This window comes from Culex quinquefasciatus, chromosome 3, assembly GCF_015732765.1.
Source record: "Culex quinquefasciatus strain JHB chromosome 3, VPISU_Cqui_1.0_pri_paternal, whole genome shotgun sequence".
In the NCBI taxonomy this organism is placed as follows: Eukaryota; Metazoa; Arthropoda; class Insecta; order Diptera; family Culicidae; genus Culex; species Culex quinquefasciatus.
Window position 1 is genome coordinate 140,313,776 of NC_051863.1, and position 18,081 is coordinate 140,331,856.

The 18,081-nt window shown below is 42.3% G+C and overlaps 1 protein-coding gene across 1 annotated transcript in view; it reads right to left on the reverse strand.

Annotated features, from left to right (window-relative positions):
• Positions 1-18,081, reverse strand: part of LOC6033584 — a 113,596-nt gene that overhangs the window by 79,818 nt on the left and 15,697 nt on the right. Inside the window, exon 2 of the mRNA XM_038263337.1 lies at positions 15,413-17,249. Coding sequence (XP_038119265.1) covers positions 15,413-17,249 — 1,837 coding nt within the window. The remainder of the gene's footprint in view (positions 1-15,412; positions 17,250-18,081) is intronic.

The following is an 18,081-nucleotide window of genomic DNA, read 5'->3' on the forward strand; positions in this document are numbered from 1 at the left end:
TAGAAACAAGTTAGCACCATACTGTCTTCGAGAGAGTTGTTAAGGACATCGAGGGCTATACTTCTACGGTGTTAGTTTCATAGAATAATAAAACATGAATTCTGTAATTTCAAAAATGTGAAAATGCAAGTTTCTCCATAGTAATTCCCATACAAATTTCATTCGCTTTGCGCCAATCGTGGGCTTAACCAATCGCTCCCAAATTTTGGGAGGGACCCAAAAAATGTGTTGCTGAAGAAACCAATTTTCGATTCCACCCTATTGACCCACGTGCTCCAATGCATCGTTTTTTCAGGTGGGCTCAGGACTGACGATGACAGAACCCACAGTGAAGGAGTATATAAAGTAAACAAAATTTCACGCGACATTACAAAATACCCGCTAAACATTAACCCTTATCAGACAAGCTACAAAGAAAACAGTAAGAAAAGAGGAATTAAAATTAACAGGGAAAAGTTTAAGCAAGTATGAAATTTTTGGACAATTTATTTAAAATATATTAATAACCTAAAAAACTAAGAAAGTTGAAATACTTCAAACATAACAAACAAACAATTCTTCGACCTTATCATGGTAACATTGACAAATTTCAAGGACCAACCAATAAAGACAAAATCCTTCTTAGAAACCAATTTAAACAAATTACCAAAAGAGGGTTACCCTTAAGTAGCGACAACTCGATTAGTGTTTCGGACATGGGCGATGACGACAATGAGTCGAGACATGGCCACCGAAGCTAGACGGATGCATACAAGGGTTGGGTCGGCCGCGATGACGTCCTGCGACCGTCAACAAAGAAACTGAGGGGGTATGGAGATTCGCTTTTGATCCGTAGACAGGCAGCGCTGCACCGACTGCCGGAGCCCAAATAATTTATAGTCGACCAAGTTCATGCCGCTGCTGGATTGTTGCGTAATTTAAACAGTGTGAAAATTTACGACACAAGGTCGGGACATTGATCGAAGGCGAGAGATAGTATAAATAGAGTTGAAGTGCCCGAAACCTGCTTCAAGAAGAGGGTTGAAGCATAGCTTTATGCATATATGAGGGTGATGATGCAGGCCCCTGAAGTCGAGTACCTCGCACGTTGGCTACCTTGCGGGGGTTGATGCGTGTGGAGAGCAATTATGTTTCGTTCAACTCTGGCTGGGCTTGGTTGAGAAAGGTGATCCAGCGGAAATCACTTGAAGCTGAAAAATGTTTGCAAGACGACATTCAACTTATTTAAATCTCAAGTTCAAGTTTCCAAAACAAGCTTATTTAAATAATATTAAATTTATTTTAGAGTTTTTTTTGTGATTTGTGCAAGATAACAATAATTAAAAACAAACAAATTTAAAACGAAGCTGAGATCGAACCCTCCTCTTATTTCCTTTATTTAATTATTTTGACCACGTGGAACCTACACGGAGAAAAAAGAGTTCCCAAAATCATGAACAAGCGTTCATGAAATTAGGAACCTCGAACAAAGTGTTAAAATCCCATGGTACGATTTTGAAAAACGTACCATGAAATTTGAACACTTTGTTCGTGGTTCCCATTTTCATGAACGCTTGTTCACGATTTTGGGAACTCTTTTTTCTCCGTGTACATACAATTAAAAAAAATCGTTTCTATGGATAACAAAACTATCAACTATAATTCTGAATCATTAAATTATAAATTGAGTTACTAAGGGAACATCATGTAATTCCATCGAGCACCTAATGTTGTCATATAACCACATTGGCGTTCAATCACAGCTTCTAAAAAACATTTTCAACTGAAATCAAGTAATCAAAAGTTCAGTAGGAAGTGAGGAAGCAAGTTTCTTTCAAAAGTTTTCCGAAATCAATTGTATAAATTTGAAAGTTTTCTTATTGGATAGCAAAAGGACAGAATTCTTAAACTGCCAAACAAACGAAAATTTCCCCTTATTGATATAATATTTTTTAATAAAGTAAATTTGCCACCAAAACAAATACCATCATCTTGTAGGAAACTTTTTTCTGAACAAATTTGCGTTTTGAATCGTTAGTTACATCACTGCTGCCAGAATGTTTATGCTTCCATACCATTTGCATTGTTTTATAGCAGTAATTGTCTTGCAAAATCAATAATCATCATTTATTTGTCTATGTGACGTAAAGCATTTGAAATTAACCGCAATTAGTATATCAAATTCATTTATTATATTTTTTTAAAGATTTTGCTTAAAACCACGTCAAAGGACCATTTTATGATATCTCGTGATTTTGATTTCATGTTTGATCATAAAAAAAAAAGTTTTTTTTTATAATTTGCAGCATGAAATGGTGATGATTTGGAAATTTGGTGTCGAACAATTCTCTGAGATTTCGGTCATTTGATTTTTTTTTTGTGTTTTTTAATCCGGCCGAAACTTTTTTGGTGCCTTCGGTTTGGCCCTTCTGAAATGTTAGTCTTGATAAAAAAATGAAAATATTTTTTTTCTAATAGATCAGAAAATTTCACGAGTGTTTCAAATTTTAACATTGAAAATCGAACCATTAATTGCTAAGATACTACCTTAGAAAATGGTGGGTTGTTTTAGTGAGACTTAGAAAACATCAAATTTTCTGTTTTTAAATCTTTGCATGGCAATATCTCAGCAACTAAGGGTCGTATCAACAAAATTGAAAAAAAGAAAAATGTAGAGAATTTTCTCAGCTTTTCAAAAATATTGTTTTCGAAAGTGGGCAAACATGGGCACTAATTTAAAAAAAAATGAATAACTGCTACTATTTTCAAAATAGTTACCAACATGGCTAAAACTTGAAAACGGTGCACCTTATCAAAATTTCACTAAAGTACTTTTTGATTGCAAATTTGATTTTACATCGAAAAATGTAGTTAAAAATTTTTACGACCAATATTTCGATTTTTTTTTAAATCAGTATTGATTCAAAAATTCATTACTCGGTCAAAGAGTTTTTGCCCATTCTGGAAATTTATGAAAAGTTGGCATTTGATTTCCCCTAAAACATATGAGAAAATAAAAAAAAATAAAAATAGTATTTTTTGCAAATCAAGTTTTAGTGACAAAGAATGAAATTAAAAATCAGTATTTTTTTACCGTGTATCATATTTTTTCAGTGTTGTCCTTATCCATACCTACAACTTCGCCCAAGACACTAAATCGATCAAAAATTCCTTCAAAATATACAGATTTTTGAATTTCCATGCATCATTTTTGGACAGCAGCCTAATTTGTAAAGAAAATTATATGGACAAACTAATGATGTAAAATGGCTTCTTTGGGCATACCGAAGGCACCAAAAAAGTTCAGCCGGATAAAAAAACACAAAAATTTTAATTTAAGAACACAGACCGCTTTCGTAGAAAATTGCTCATGTTCATCAGAATTTCAAGAACATTTTATTTTTGAAGAAGTGATGATTTTGACCATTTAATTGGCCTAGTGATTGTTTTTCGTTTCAAATCAAAAATCAAATTATTCGCTCTACAGCATTGCCTTGGTGTTCTCAATTGCGAGATTCCTACTCGAAACTAGGTGTCCGAAGGCTTGATTGTTGAGGCAATTGCAAACCTCTTTTTACACCTTAGCATCCATCCACCCCGGGATTCAACCTTTGGATTGTTAGTCCAACTGCCTACCAGCGACTCCACCGAGACAGGACCCAGGGAGACGACTCCTACACCTGGACTAAGCTAACGACCTAACCTTATTATGGTTAGTCCGGGGCCAACATTTACTTCCCTTCCGACGGAAGGCGTGATCAGACAAATCTCGTCTCGAAAAATGCCACCGAGACCGTCTGGGATCGAACCCAGGCCGACTGGGTGAGAGGCAATCACGCTTACCCCTACACCACGGTCCCGGCTTCCCAGTTTTTCGTTTATAAATGTCTTTTTTTAGCCAGATTAAACTTGACCCAATTTGTTTAGTTATTTTAACATCAGAAAATTTTCATTAGATTCAAAATTTTGAAAATATTGTGTAATGAGAATGTTTAAAAAAATTTGATAGTACTTTTTTTTAATTGAAATCATCAAACGTTTTGATAAGAGTTAAAAGTTGCCTAAACAACCTTTTCAAAATATTTCTGACATTTAAAAGTAAAAGAAAAACTTCTCAGGTCTAACCAAAAAAAAAACATTTTTTCCGTGATTTATCATCAGTTAATAATGACTCTAAAATGAAATTTTCGGTGGTAGGAGGCCACAGTGTCTAGATCCGGTTTATTATAGAAAAAGGAGGGCATATTTAGCTTTTATTTGAGTCCAAAAAAATAAAATTTGGACATAAACTGTATTTTTGACGATTTTTTGTAGGAATCAAATTAACCCTCTACCGCCCAAATTTTTTTTTTTCGAAAAATTTTATTTTTCCCGTGTTCAGGAGGTCATTTTGAGCAACTTTTGTTCTATGAAAAACTTTACTTCTCTTGTTTTATGTTTTTCTTGTTTAATTTTTAGTATTTTAATTTGCATTTATCTTGTTTAGTTTATGTTTGTTTTTGGTAGTATTTGGCCTATTCTACCACCTAATATCATTACATTTTGCCTATCTATTTTTTTCATGTTTTTAAGTCACTTTTTCAATTTTTTGCCTGTTTTTCACATTTTCTGGTATGAAATGGCACTATTATCATTTAAGTTGTATAAAAATGCGTAGAGGCATAGTCTGGGACACTAGAAAAATTACTGCATACTTATTTTTACTTAAAATATAGGAAATGTTATTAAAAACACAGCCAAAGTTGACCCCTAAAAAAATGACATTTTTAAAAACATTGGCAAAGTCACATAAAACAAGTAAAACTTCCAACCCATAAATTTTCTAAAATTTTAAGAGTTCTTCTTTCCAATGCTTTTTAAAGATCTAAAATTGGTTGAAAACTGGATTTTTGGCGATTTTTTAAATCGAAGCCCGTCTAGAGGCGGGGTTGGGTTGTAGAGGGTTAACTTATAACAAATGGTTTTTAATATGGCCAATATAATTATTTTTCAAGGTTTTTGTCCCTTGGCTCTGGGGTTGAGGCGAGGAGGGGGGAATGTTTTAAAATTGATTTTTACACTAGTTCAGATGTTTTGCAATCATTAATTTTCAAAAAATGTATGATTTGACGAAAACAAAAATTTAAGTGAAAAAAAAAACTTTTTGCTGTAGTACAAATCAAAATTTTTCGAAAATTCACAGCATTTTTGAATAAACTCAAACAAGCTTAAAATGATTCTAACCGCAGAGGAATGCAATTTAAATTGATTTCAGCTGATTGCACTGAAATTTCCATTGAAATTTGAAGTTAAGGACCTAATAAAAATAATTTTATGAAAAAAAAGAAATTTTGAAGTTTAAAAAAACCCCTGCATTCTCGGGTCGATTTTGGAGAGGGGGGGTGATAAAAAAAACTTTTAAAAATATTTGTACCAGCCTAATGTATCACAGTAAATTATATTATCGACCATTAGTCCACTTTTAAATAAGCTTTATCTCAGATTGCAAGATATGAGCATCGCATTAACCTCACATGACACTCATTAATCGCTCTCCAAATTTTAGTGCAAGCAATTAAGTCGGCGTGAAGCGCCGAGGTCCCTCTGAAAATGGCATTTTGTGCAAGTAATAGAATCCTTTCAAAAGTGTCACGATAATCGCATAACTTCTTTATCTGCCACCAAGGTGTCCAAAAGTGTCAAAAGATGCCAAGGAACGATTAGGCTAATAGGTTTATTTTACTTCCGCAAGAACTCCAACTTTACCACCCACATTAACGGCTATCGGTCAGAGTGCATCAGTTCTGTCTCGACCATCATCAGCGCATCCTTGGCCTGCAAGATCCCAATTTCCATTAACACAGACACTTCTAAAAAACTCTGTCAGAAGGCTAGTTCCACATCCAGGCAGCACGTGCATTCGTGCGTATTGCGTGCATTGGACATTTATTACCACGCGATGCCAACAGTCAAGGTGCAAAATGATAGCAGTATTGCCAGCAACTTCTAATGGATGTTTTACGAGTGCCATTACAAAATGGACCACCGAGCGAGCAATAAATGGCCATTGTCTATTCCACGGTAATGAGCCTGGGCCCAGATCTGGCGGACATCGGCGCAGGTCATTGGCGATGACGCAAGTTAAAAACGCACTAAAAATTTCAATCATATCATAAAAAGGGGAACGACGCGTTTGGCGAGATCTTCAAACCGTACTTGTACAATGGCAAGGCTGTACAGTTGGTGGTGGTTTGCCCACAAGCGGATCGCTAGATGACCTTTAAACGATGCGAATTTGATGTGCGCGCATGATTTTTGTTTCGTTTTCGCAAAACTGTGTACGATTGATCTTGGACGTAACCAGGAATTACTTTTTGGTATAAACTCATTTTGCTATAACTTGAATCCAGATGAGGCCTCCGCTTGCCAGATCAATATTCTAAAGGAGTCATTACACTACCGCAAACAAACAAAAAATCTCGCAATTTTTTGTTTTTTGCAGATTTTCCAAACTCGCAAACAAGGCAAAATGTATGCAGACTGACGTTTGTACAAACAAATTCAGGCAAACTGTCAAAAACTGCGAGTTTGTTTGTTTGTTTGCCATAGTGCTTCTTAAGTAATTCGCCACCGACATGTTGGTCGCCATTTTGGATACGTATTTCCAGATAATTTTTAAGCAATTTTTGGGTCATTTTTGAACTTTACGATAATTTACGAAACTTAAGATCAAACGTGCATTATGCCAAATGGCATTATGTCAAATAACCGTCTCCCATTCAATTGCCATAATCAACCTGTTTGAAGAAGACTCTGATGCCTCGTCTGATTCAATGCTGTACAGTGCATCTCTTGAAGAGTCGTTGCGCTCGCGGAGGCAAATCTCTGCCAATCAAGCACCAATTTCAGCCATGTACTTTGCCACTTTGAACTCAGGCCAGACAGGTGAACAACAACAAGTAGACAACGTGCTAAAATCTTCAGTCATCACTCGAAAACTGCTTCAGACACGTAAAATATTGCAACACTTTTGTCACCAGTAACAAGATCCTTATCGAAGCTATCAACAGTTGTTTTCGTCCAACAATTGTCCCCGTTCACACACACATGATGGATGCTGAAACCTTGGCCACCGGCTGTCCAGGAGATGACGTCCCAAAATGTCTCAATCTACGCGCAATGAAGTCATTCAACTTAATCACTTTGCCAAAATGGACGTGAGACGTTGTCGGTCGCCAAACTAGGAGTGCGCCCCGGCGGTGGTCAAGAGATTATTTCATCAACTTCAACAAACTCGCCAAAAAGCGCACTTGTCCAGCTGGTGGCTATGGGCAAGGCTATAGAAAACAGCTGGTTAAAAGCTTGAGTGACAGCCGCCCCCTCGGGCTGCCTGCTACTGACTGGTGGTCAACTTGCAGAACAATCAGGTCAAATGTAACGGTGCGCCCTGCAGCTCAACTGAAACGGGGCAAAGGAAAAGGAGTTAATTTGTTGGACGCTTTCTTCTACAACAATTTAGCAGAGAGGCAATTGGATGACGTTTAACTACAATATTATGAAATTCTAGATTAAATTTTCAAAACAACCTATCCCTCATGGGTTTCCTATGCAGATAGGGCCTTTTGAAAATTTAATCGAGAATTGAAAACCATCTTATCCAATTTGGTCAGGTTCTTTTCAACTAAAGATAAAATAATTTGATTTCCCGACCCAAGAAAAGTGTTTCGGGAAATAGTAGAATTTCATATTATTTATCGTAAGATTTTTGGATTTGGAAAAAAATCCCAAAATTACTCCCTGCATATCATGACACCAATGCTATTAAAATGGCCGCTTGAAGCTTGTTTAACAGAAATTCATAAATATCGTTCCTGTGGGATCGGAGAGTGTGTTCGTAGAAGATTTATCCCTCGTTGAATCATAAATCACGGTCAGATTAGCTCCAAATTGACAAAATATTTGATTTTTGGCCCTCTCACAAAAAACACAAGCGTCTTGTAAAAAAAGCTGTGCTGCTAAATTATTTATGTTTTATTTATTGTTTTGTTTTTATTTATGCTTTGGCAATCAAGCTGTTTAATTTAGACTTGAATTTTTGCATTTTCTTCTTTTTTTTAAATTTACATCTCTAGAGCTTCTAGGTATTGTCTTTAAAATGTTTATAGAACATTAAAAAAAAAACTAGATTTGTTTGATCAAAATTCATTTAAAACATTTTTTTTTCATTCAAATTAAATTCATATCTTATCTTAGTAAATATATTTAAGAATCAATTTTGTTTAGAAATAATAGATTGGAAAATGACACCAGAAAATAAAATTTACCGTTTCGTAATAATAGGAAAAAAAACTTGGATTGTTGGGAGTATCCATAACTACATGGACACATTTTTTGAAAAGTTCAAATCTGAAAAAATCAAATAATCAATTCAAACAAAATCTTTATCATGTCTCTTGAAATAAAGAAAAATCAAATTATTCGCTCTACAGCTTTGTTTTGGCGTTCTCAATTGCGAGATTCCTACTCGAAACTAGGTGTCCAAAGGTTTGATTGTTGAGGCAATTGTAAACCTCTTTTTACACCTTAGCTTCCATCCACGAACTGGCGACCTTTGGATTGTGAGTCCAACTGCCTACCAGCGACTCCACCGAGGCAGGACCCAGGGAGACGACTCCTACACCTGGACTGAGCTAACGACCTAACCTTTTAAGGTTAGTCCGGGGCCAACATTTACTTCCCGTCCGACGGAAGGCGTGATCAGACAAATCTCGTCTCGAAAAATGCCACCGGGACCGTCTGGGATCGAACCCAGGCCGACTGGGTAAGAGGCAATCGCGCTTACCCCTACACCACGGTCCCGGCTAAATTAAGTTGTATGTATATTTGCAACACTATTTTATTAATATTTTGTTCTCTTTTGAACTTACTTCAAACATTAGTTCCGGCCCGCCAATGAACCAGAATAACCAAATCTGGCCCGCAAGGTCAAATCTTCAAAAGAATTCAAATATTAGTCTTAATAATCTGATAATCATCAAGGTGGTTTAACATACCAAATGTTTTAAATTTATCAAAATAAGTGTTAAACAATTAAAGTTTCAAAACATATTCTCAACAATATATTCTACACAAGTTCAAAAATATGATATGCAAGTTTTAATGATTTATGTTTTGTCATTAAAGTTATTGAAATGATTTTATCTGTTTCAGATATCGAAATTAACCTATTTGAATTTTTGGTTGCAAGATGATTAAACAAAAGCATCTACACAAGTTTAAAAATATGATATGCAAGTTTTAATGATTTATGTTTTGTCATTAAAGTTATTGAAATGATTTTATCTGTTTCAGATAACGAAATTAACCTATTTGAATTTTTGGTTGCAAGATGATTAAACAAAAGCATAAACAGAAGAAATAGGGTTTGAACCAATAAGTGACTTATACAGCGATTCAAGTGATTCAACGTCAAACCAGCAGGATCCAGAACAAAAGTTTTCCGAATTGACGGAAATTTGGCCTGGGAGTTCCTTTTCCAAAATAATTTAATCAGCATTTTTTTAGTTTGACGATTTTGGTGGTAAAACCCAAAAAAGGGTGGTCCCAAAAATGGCGTTTTTCGAGATTCCCGCAAAAAAAAAACATATTTTTTATTGAAGCTTGCCACGTTTTGAAAAAATTGTGGTTAGTTGGGCTTTGGATTAAAAATACTAAGACATTTATGAAACATACACACTCAGTCAGGAACGCTTTGCGCGGTAATTATTTTACCGAAATTGTTGTTTTTTTTTTTTGTTTTGTTGATATCATTAAAATTACTGAGATTTCAGTATTTTTTTCTAAAAAACCGTTCTTCAGTAATATTTTTTACTGATCTACTAAGTAAACATGTTTTCCGGTTATCTTGTGATTCTCGGTAATTTTTTATACCAGTAGTTCAGTAAATAGCATAGGGGTTTACTATGTTGCTCAGTATAAACTTATGTCATTTTCTTGTTGTCATTTTAAACTTTGCTGCAGTTCTTGGTTGTGCATTGCTTAAATTAGTGATGAAACTGTTGGACCCCTAGGAACAACCCTGGATGCGACCCTGGATGAGCGACACTTGTCGTCATCTCGTTGACATCCACGACCGGAAACCGGTTGTCATAATCCGCGAGCTCAAGAAGACACACGCATAACTTTTTAATAAATTTACGATCTTAATAAATGCTTAATTATTTGTCTCCACTCGCGTGTATCATTTGTTGTTGTACATTGCAACATTTTGGCGACGAGGAAAGTGAAATTACCCCGCAATTTCACCCGCGAAACGAACGCGCAGCACGATGGACAAGGAGTTTAAGGCGATGTTCCAGCAGCTGATGGAGTCGCAGCAGAAGCTCATCACCGAACTGGCCATGTCCCGGACGGCACCCCCGACGACGCCCGCGCCTGGTACGTCGACGACAGATGCCCGTATGGAAGCTCTTGCCAATTCCATGACGGAGTTCCACTACGATCCTGAATCTAACCTCACATTCGAGAACTGGTACGCCCGCCATGAGGATACCCTGAAGTGTGACGCTGCCGGTTTGGACGATGCTGCCCGTGTTCGTCTCCTGCTTCGTAAGCTCAGCGACGCCACCCACGCAGAGTACATGAACCACATTCTGCCGAAGATGACGAGGGACTACAAGTTCAGCGAAACTGTGGACAACCTGACGAAGCTGTTCGGCGCTCACGTCTCTCTCTTCTCCAAGCGGTACCACTGCCTCACGCTGACCAAGAGGGCCTCGGTCGACTTCCAGTCGTACGCCGGGCAGGTAAACCGCTGCTGCGAGGATTTCGGTGTGGCCCAGTGCAGCGTCGACGCATTCAAGTGCCTCATATTCGTGTGTGGCCTACACAATAAGCAGGACGCTGAGATTCGCACATCTCTGCTGGCGAAGCTGGAAGGAAACGCGAACATGACCCTGGACAACCTCACTGCTGAATGTCACCGCATCATCAATCTCCGCAAAGATGCGTCTATTGTGGAGGTCTCAAGTGACAAGTCATCGGTGAATGCGATCACCCACGGCCGTTCTGACAGCACACGACACTCATCAGCTGATCAGAAATCCGCTGCAACACGATCGCGCTCCCCTCACAACTCCAACAACAACAACCCACACATTAGCAGCAGCAGTCGTGGTGGCAGCTGCAAAAACAATAACAAACCACGAACACCGTGCTGGAAGTGTGGCGAGCTGCACTACGTGGAGTTTTGCCAGTATCTGAACCATCGCTGCCGGGATTGCAACCGGGTCGGTCACAAGGACGGGTACTGCCAGTGTGTGCGGTCGAATCCAGGTAAAAAGCGTCGCGAGAAGTCCAGCCAGCCAGTGCACACCAGGGGGATCTACGTGAGACAGCTAGCTGTTCACCGCAACCGAAAGTTTGTGACCGTGGTGATTAATCACGTCGAGCTTCAACTTCAGTTGGACTGTGCTTCCGACATCACCGTCTTCACGGAAGCCAGCTGGAACCGCATCGGACGACCACCAATGGAGCCACCGTCGCAGCAAGCTCGGACTGCTTCCGGACAGCCGCTGGACCTGATCGGCGAGATCGTCTGTGACGTCACGCTGAAAGGAGTGCATCGTTCAGGTAAAGTGTACGTGACCAACATTAACGATCTGAACCTTTTAGGCCTCGACTTCATCGATCTCTTCAACCTGTGGGATGTCCCCCTGAGCACGGTTTGCAACCTGGTGACGTCATCGAAGGACAACGTGGAGTGGCTGAAAGCGTCGTTCCCGCAGCTGTTTTCCGACTCACTCGGATGCTGCAAGAAGGCCGAAGTGAAACTTTACGTTTTGCCAGACGTTCAGCCAGTGTTCCGTGCCAAAGACCCGTGCCGTTTGCCGCCCTGCAGCCGATCCAAACCGAGCTAGAACGCCTCCAGAAGCTGGACATCATCTCGCCGGTGGAGTTTTCGGACTGGGCTGCCCCCATCGTTGCCGTTAAGAAAAAGTCCGTCAACGGTGGGCCAAACAAAGTGCGAGTGTGCGCGGACTACTCGACTGGCCTAAACAGTCTCATCCAGCCGAACCAACATCCGCTGCCATTGCCCGAGGAGATTTTTGCCAAGCTTACGGGTAGCAAGATCTTCACGCACATCGACCTGTCGGACGCGTACCTGCAGGTGCCCGTCGAGAAGGAGTCCAGACAGTACCTGACGATCAACACACATCTGGGCCTGTTCGAGTTCAACCGCTTGTCGCCCGGTGTCAAGTCAGCCCCTGGTGCCTTCCAGAAGATCGTCGAGTCGATGGTCGCTGGCCTCGACGGAGTGGAGGTTTACCTCGACGATGTGCTCGTCCATGGCAGAACACCGGAAGAGCACCGCTCACGTTTGCTGAAGGTCCTGGAACGCATCCAAGAGTGGGGTTTCACCCTGCGCATCGAGAAGTGCTCGTTTTTCATGCCGGAGATCACCTATTTGGGATTCATCGTCAACAACCGAGGAATCAGGCCGGACCCGTCCAAGACGTCCGCCATCTGCCGCATGCCACCCCCGCATGACGTCAGCAGTTTGCGTTCCTTCCTCGGTGCGATCAATTTCTACGGAAAGTTTGTTCGCAACATGCACGACCTCCGACACCCACTCGATGCTCTGCTGCGCAAGGATGCCAAGTGGGACTGGAACGAAAGCTGCCAGGAGTCGTTCGAGCAATTCAAGAACCTGCTCCGGTCGGACCTGCTTTTGGCGCACTACAACCCTGAGCTGGAAACTATCGTCGCCGCTGACGCGTCCAACTACGGCGTCGGCGCGTGCTTAATGCATCGATACGATGACGGCTCGATCAAGGTGGTGTGTCACGCGTCCCGGACGTTGACGTCGGCCGAGCAGAACTACGGTCAAGTTGAGAAGGAGGCTTTGGCGCTGATCTTCGGTGTTACCAAGTTTCATCGCTTCATCTGGGGACGGAGGTTCACACTTCACACCGACCACAAGCCGCTGGTCGCCGTGTTCGGGTCCAAGAAGGGAATCCCGGTTCACACCTCCAACCGTCTTCAGCGATGGGCGCTGATCCTGCTGTCCTACGAGTTTGACATCGAGCACATCTCAACGCAAGACTTTGGCTATGCTGACATGCTCTCGAGACTGATCGACGCGCGGATCAAACCGGACGAGGATTTTGTGATCGCCGCAATCCAGCTCGAGGACGAACTTGCAGCGGCCATGGACGAAGCACTCAACATCCTGCCAGTTACCTTCAAGCACCTACAAGTGGCCACAAGCAACGACAAGCTACTGCAAGACGTCATCAAGCATGTCCAATCTCGCTGGCCCGGGGCAATCAAGCTGGTCGATGCTGAACTTCGCCCGTTCTACGCGCGAAAAGACGCTCTCTCCGTTGTACAAGGATGTCTCATGCTGGCTGACCGCGTTGTCGTTCCCCAGCAGTACCAGCAGCAGGTGCTCAAGGCTCTCCATCGAGGACACCCAGGTCAAGAACGCATGAAGAAGGTGATGCGAAGTCACGTGTACTGGCCAGGTGTGGATCAAGACGTAGACGACTTCGTTCGTTCGTGTCACGCCTGCGCTGCAGTGGCCAAGGCCCCCACCAAAACTCTGCTGTCGTCGTGGCCCCTTGCAGAGCATCCCTGGCAGCGCCTCCACGTGGATTTCGCTGGTCCTGTCGAGGGTCACTACTTTCTGGTGATAGTGGACTCGTACAGCAAGTGGCCTGAAATATTCAAGACACCAACCATCACAACGAGGACAACAATCGATCTGCTTTTCGAAACGTTCGCTCGCTACGGGCTCCCAGAGACGATTGTTTCTGACAACGGTACGCAGTTTACTAGCTCGCTCTTCAAGGAATTCTGCGAATCGCTCGGCATCATCCACATCCGCACTGCCCCGTATCATCCCCAGTCAAACGGGCAGGCCGAAAGGTTTGTGGATACGCTAAAAAGGAGTCTGAGGAAGATCATGCCAGGAGCTGGGCATGACATTGGACGTTCGCTGCAAATCTTTTTGTCAGCCTACCGTGCCACTCCTAACAAGTCAGCACCTGATGGATTGTCACCTGCTGAAGTCTTGATGGGGAGGAAGCATCGCACAACTTTGGACCTGCTCAAACCACCGTCGGAACACCGGGCTGCGCTGCAGAGGAACCAGCGGCAAGAAGAGCAGTTCAACAAACGGCACGGGGCACGAAAGCGTGAATTTGGCAAAGGCGATTCGGTTCACGCAAGCACATTCGTTCACGGCAAGCTGGTCTGGCAAACTGGCACAGTAATCGAACGCGTTGGCAACGTGATGTACAACGTCTGGCTGGAAGACAAGAAGCGGCTCATCAGGTCTCACACGAACCAACTCCGTGCTCGGGGGGGCTCAAAAGTCGAGGCCTATCCGGAAGAAGCTGAGTCGGAGGTCAAGCTTCCTCTGCACATCCTGCTCGAGGACTTCCAGATCATCGAGGATCCAGTAGTAGCCGAGGATGAACAGCAGGTGCCGCCTGCACCACCGCAACGTCGAGCCAGGGTTCGACCACCGTCGATTCTTCGCCGGTCAACTAGGATTCGCCGTATGCCGGAGAGGTACAACCCTTACTTCTACACCTAAAAGGGGAGGTGTTGGACCCCTAGGAACAACCCTGGATGCGACCCTGGATGAGCGACACTTGTCGTCATCTCGTTGACATCCACGACCGGAAACCGGTTGTCATAATCCGCGAGCTCAAGAAGACACACGCATAACTTTTTAATAAATTTACGATCTTAATAAATGCTTAATTATTTGTCTCCACTCGCGTGTATCATTTGTTGTTGTTGTTGTACATTGCAACAGAAACAATAGTTTATGGCAAGAAAAAATTATAGATATTGGGTAAGTGCAATGTTTTCAAATAAAAAAAATACTTTCAGATCATGTCAAATCTCTTCTTGGAACTTAGGACCAATAATAATACTTTTTAAAATATCACATCTGGTTTTGGGCCTGCCTAGGAATGAACGACCTGGATACCCAAAAAATGTATGTTGTTTGAGAAATTGTTCTGAAATGTATGGTTTTTCAATTTGAAAAATTGAGTTATTTATAACAACAAGAAAAACAAAACTTTACTGTAGAATCCTTTAAAATCAAGCTAATACATTGGCAAGTTATGGTTTGCGAACTGCAAGCACATAATTTCGCCACTATTTGAAACTGTTGAATGATTATCATTATTTAAGTAATTGAAATCTAAAAAGAACATAGCCTACAGTTTTTTTTAACCAATCTAAAAAGCCAAACCTATTAAGTATAAACTATTATTTATAATTATTTGATCTATTCATCTACAGTCAGGTTGTTGTGACTTTCAAATTTGGGAAAAATATAATCTTTTTATTTTTGAAGATTCAGGTAAGATTAACTATTACGAACAAGCTTCTGATCACGAAAAAAAACTCGAAAACAAAAGACAATACTCACATACGAAACCGCAATCGCGTTCTTCCCTCCGATCTTCACCTTCCGTATCAGCGTGTGGTGCGGCTGCTGCTCCTCCCGGTTCGCGCCGTAGTACATCTCCCAGTAGCTTGGCTTGTTCAGGTGGTACTCGAGCAGCATCTTTTCCTTGTCCCCAAACAGCTTCCCGCTCTTGCCTAAACTTTCCATCAGAATCACCCGCTGCAGGGTAAAATCACTCACATCCCCGCCACTTTTGCCCAAATTATTCCCTCCACTGATTTCCGGCGGCTTGTGCCGCAACCGACCATCCACCAAAATGCCACCGTTTCCGGCACTGGCCGCGGCCATTTCCGCGGCGATCCCTGTCCCATGCCCACCACCATTACCACTAATCATTATCATGCCCGGAGGGCGGCCACCACTTTCCCTTCCCTCCTGCTGCGGGGGTACCTCTATTGACACTTTGCTAGGCCGTCGACCGTCACCGGGCCGCAGCTCTTCGTTGCCAAAGTACCCTCGTTGATACGCCATCTCGCGATGTTCCCGCTGAAGTCTCTGCTGCTGCTGCTGGTGTAACATCTGAGCCGTGCGGACTTCCTGCGCGAAAGGATTCGGAGCAGTTCGGTTCAGCTGGCGCACGTTGAACCCATCCCGCACGTAAACCGTCTCGAAGTATGAGGGTTGCGAGTTGGAGCTCTTGGGGTCTTCCTTGGGGTAGCTGGTCAGCGTCCGATGGGGGACTGCCGCGTAGAAAGGTTTGAGTGTAGCTGCGGAGTTGGACTTTTTGCTCTCCATCACTTCGTACTCGTTTTCCAGATGCAGTGAGTTGCTCCGCGATCGGTTCTTCTGTTCCACGGCGTTCTGCACCGCGAGACACTTGGCGTCTTTCGACATTCCCTTGCAGAAGCGTTTGATTTCGTTCTCATTCTTCTGGTTCATGGACTGCAGGTAGCCTTCCAGGTCGGACTTGAGATTCGCTATCTTTTCCTCTAGTTCGGCTTCCGCCGGAGTTGGTTTCGTGTGCTCGTTGCTTCCGTTTGTGTTTGCCTTCTGATTGTCACTTCGTTGATCTAGCAGCGTGTTCAGCTTACCCTTGATCTGTTCCAGAATGTTCCGCGTGTTGTGAAACTCCAAGTATTCCTCGTACTGGGATTTCTTGCCCGTTTTTTCATCTGCCGTTTTCTTGCTGATGGAGTAAATTTCGTTATCTGAATTTGATGAAGCAGGGCTTTCAAAGCCAATCAAGTTCTGCTGGCTGCTGTGTCGCATCCGAAACGCTTCCAGGTTTATGTCCGCCAGCGAATCATCCACATCCAGCGGCCAGATTGGACGCGGGATCGGCCCATCCGGACCTTCCACGATGTCCGTCAGTTTTTCGTTGCTCAGCTGCTTCGCCCGCATGACTGTCAGCTCGTTCGGTACGATCTCCAAAGCCGCCGGATAGTAATACTTCTCTAGTGTTCTACCACTCTTTGGGTCACCAATCGGCCCACCATTCTTCAGAATGCCCTCCTTCTTCGTGACCCCACTTCCAACTTCCGACGTTTTGTTTTCCACATCCGAAGAGTTCTTGCGTCCCCGATCAACCGGCTCGTAGTAAATGTGTTCATCCACTACGGACCCACCGCCGGCAAAGTAAATATTTGTACTGTAGTAACCGGACGAGCCGCTCTTCTCAGTCGAGTAGTGCGACGCAGAATTCACCCGGTCACGGCCGAGAGCCTTTCCGACGACCACCTCGGACTCGATTTCCCCCGTCGTGTCCTGGCTGCTGATGGACTGGCGCTTTTGACCTCCGGGCTCAACGTCTGCCGTTCGGATGATCTTGAAGGTGGTGGTGTCACCGCTGGATTTGGCACTGTAACGAAAAGAAAGACCAGAGGTGTGCTGTAAGTTCAGTGTGATTCAACCATTTTTGTGCGATTCGATCTACTAATTGATCAACGTCTCTATCTGGCCTCATTGCGCTAATTGCCACTGACGTTTAATGTAACACCGCACCCAAGTTTCTGAATGTTCCAATTTCGATGTTTTTCACTTGCGTTTCTTCAGACGATGTCCATTAGGATTGCTGATTCCAAAAGCAGCGACCTAAAGTTTAGTACTTGTGCTCTTTTATAAGGGAGATTGGGGTACTTAAGCTTACGCTGATTGATGCTGTGTTTTAGAATATTTTGTAAAATAAAATTTAATAAGGTACCTTAACTAAGTCGCAAGATGTTCCATTTCCCCTTAACCAATGCACTCGACCGAAGAATTGGCCAAAAATGCAACATGTTCGCTTTCATCCTCTGCTGATCGAGGCGAGTACCTGCGAGTGCAGCAAACCTTTAATGTACACTACCGCTACCGCAAGATCTGCCTCGCTCGTGCTTGGAGACCTTCTCGCAGCATACATGTTAGCGGACCACAAGTTGGAGGTCTGTCGTTTGCTGGAGTCGCAGGTTTATTTTTTTTCTAATGCTCTTTGCTGCACCGTGGCCTACATTTTGACGGCTGCTGCAGCATTTCTGCATTCACATTCGACACGGTAGAAAAAAGTATCTTAGATATTATAAGTTGATCAATTTTTATTGACAAACAATTGTTCTAAAAGTTATTTCATATTATCAGAAAATTTTACAATTTTTGACGTTGAATCATCAAGTTTTTCGACAGTGCGCAAAGTTCATTCGAGTACACGAGTTTTT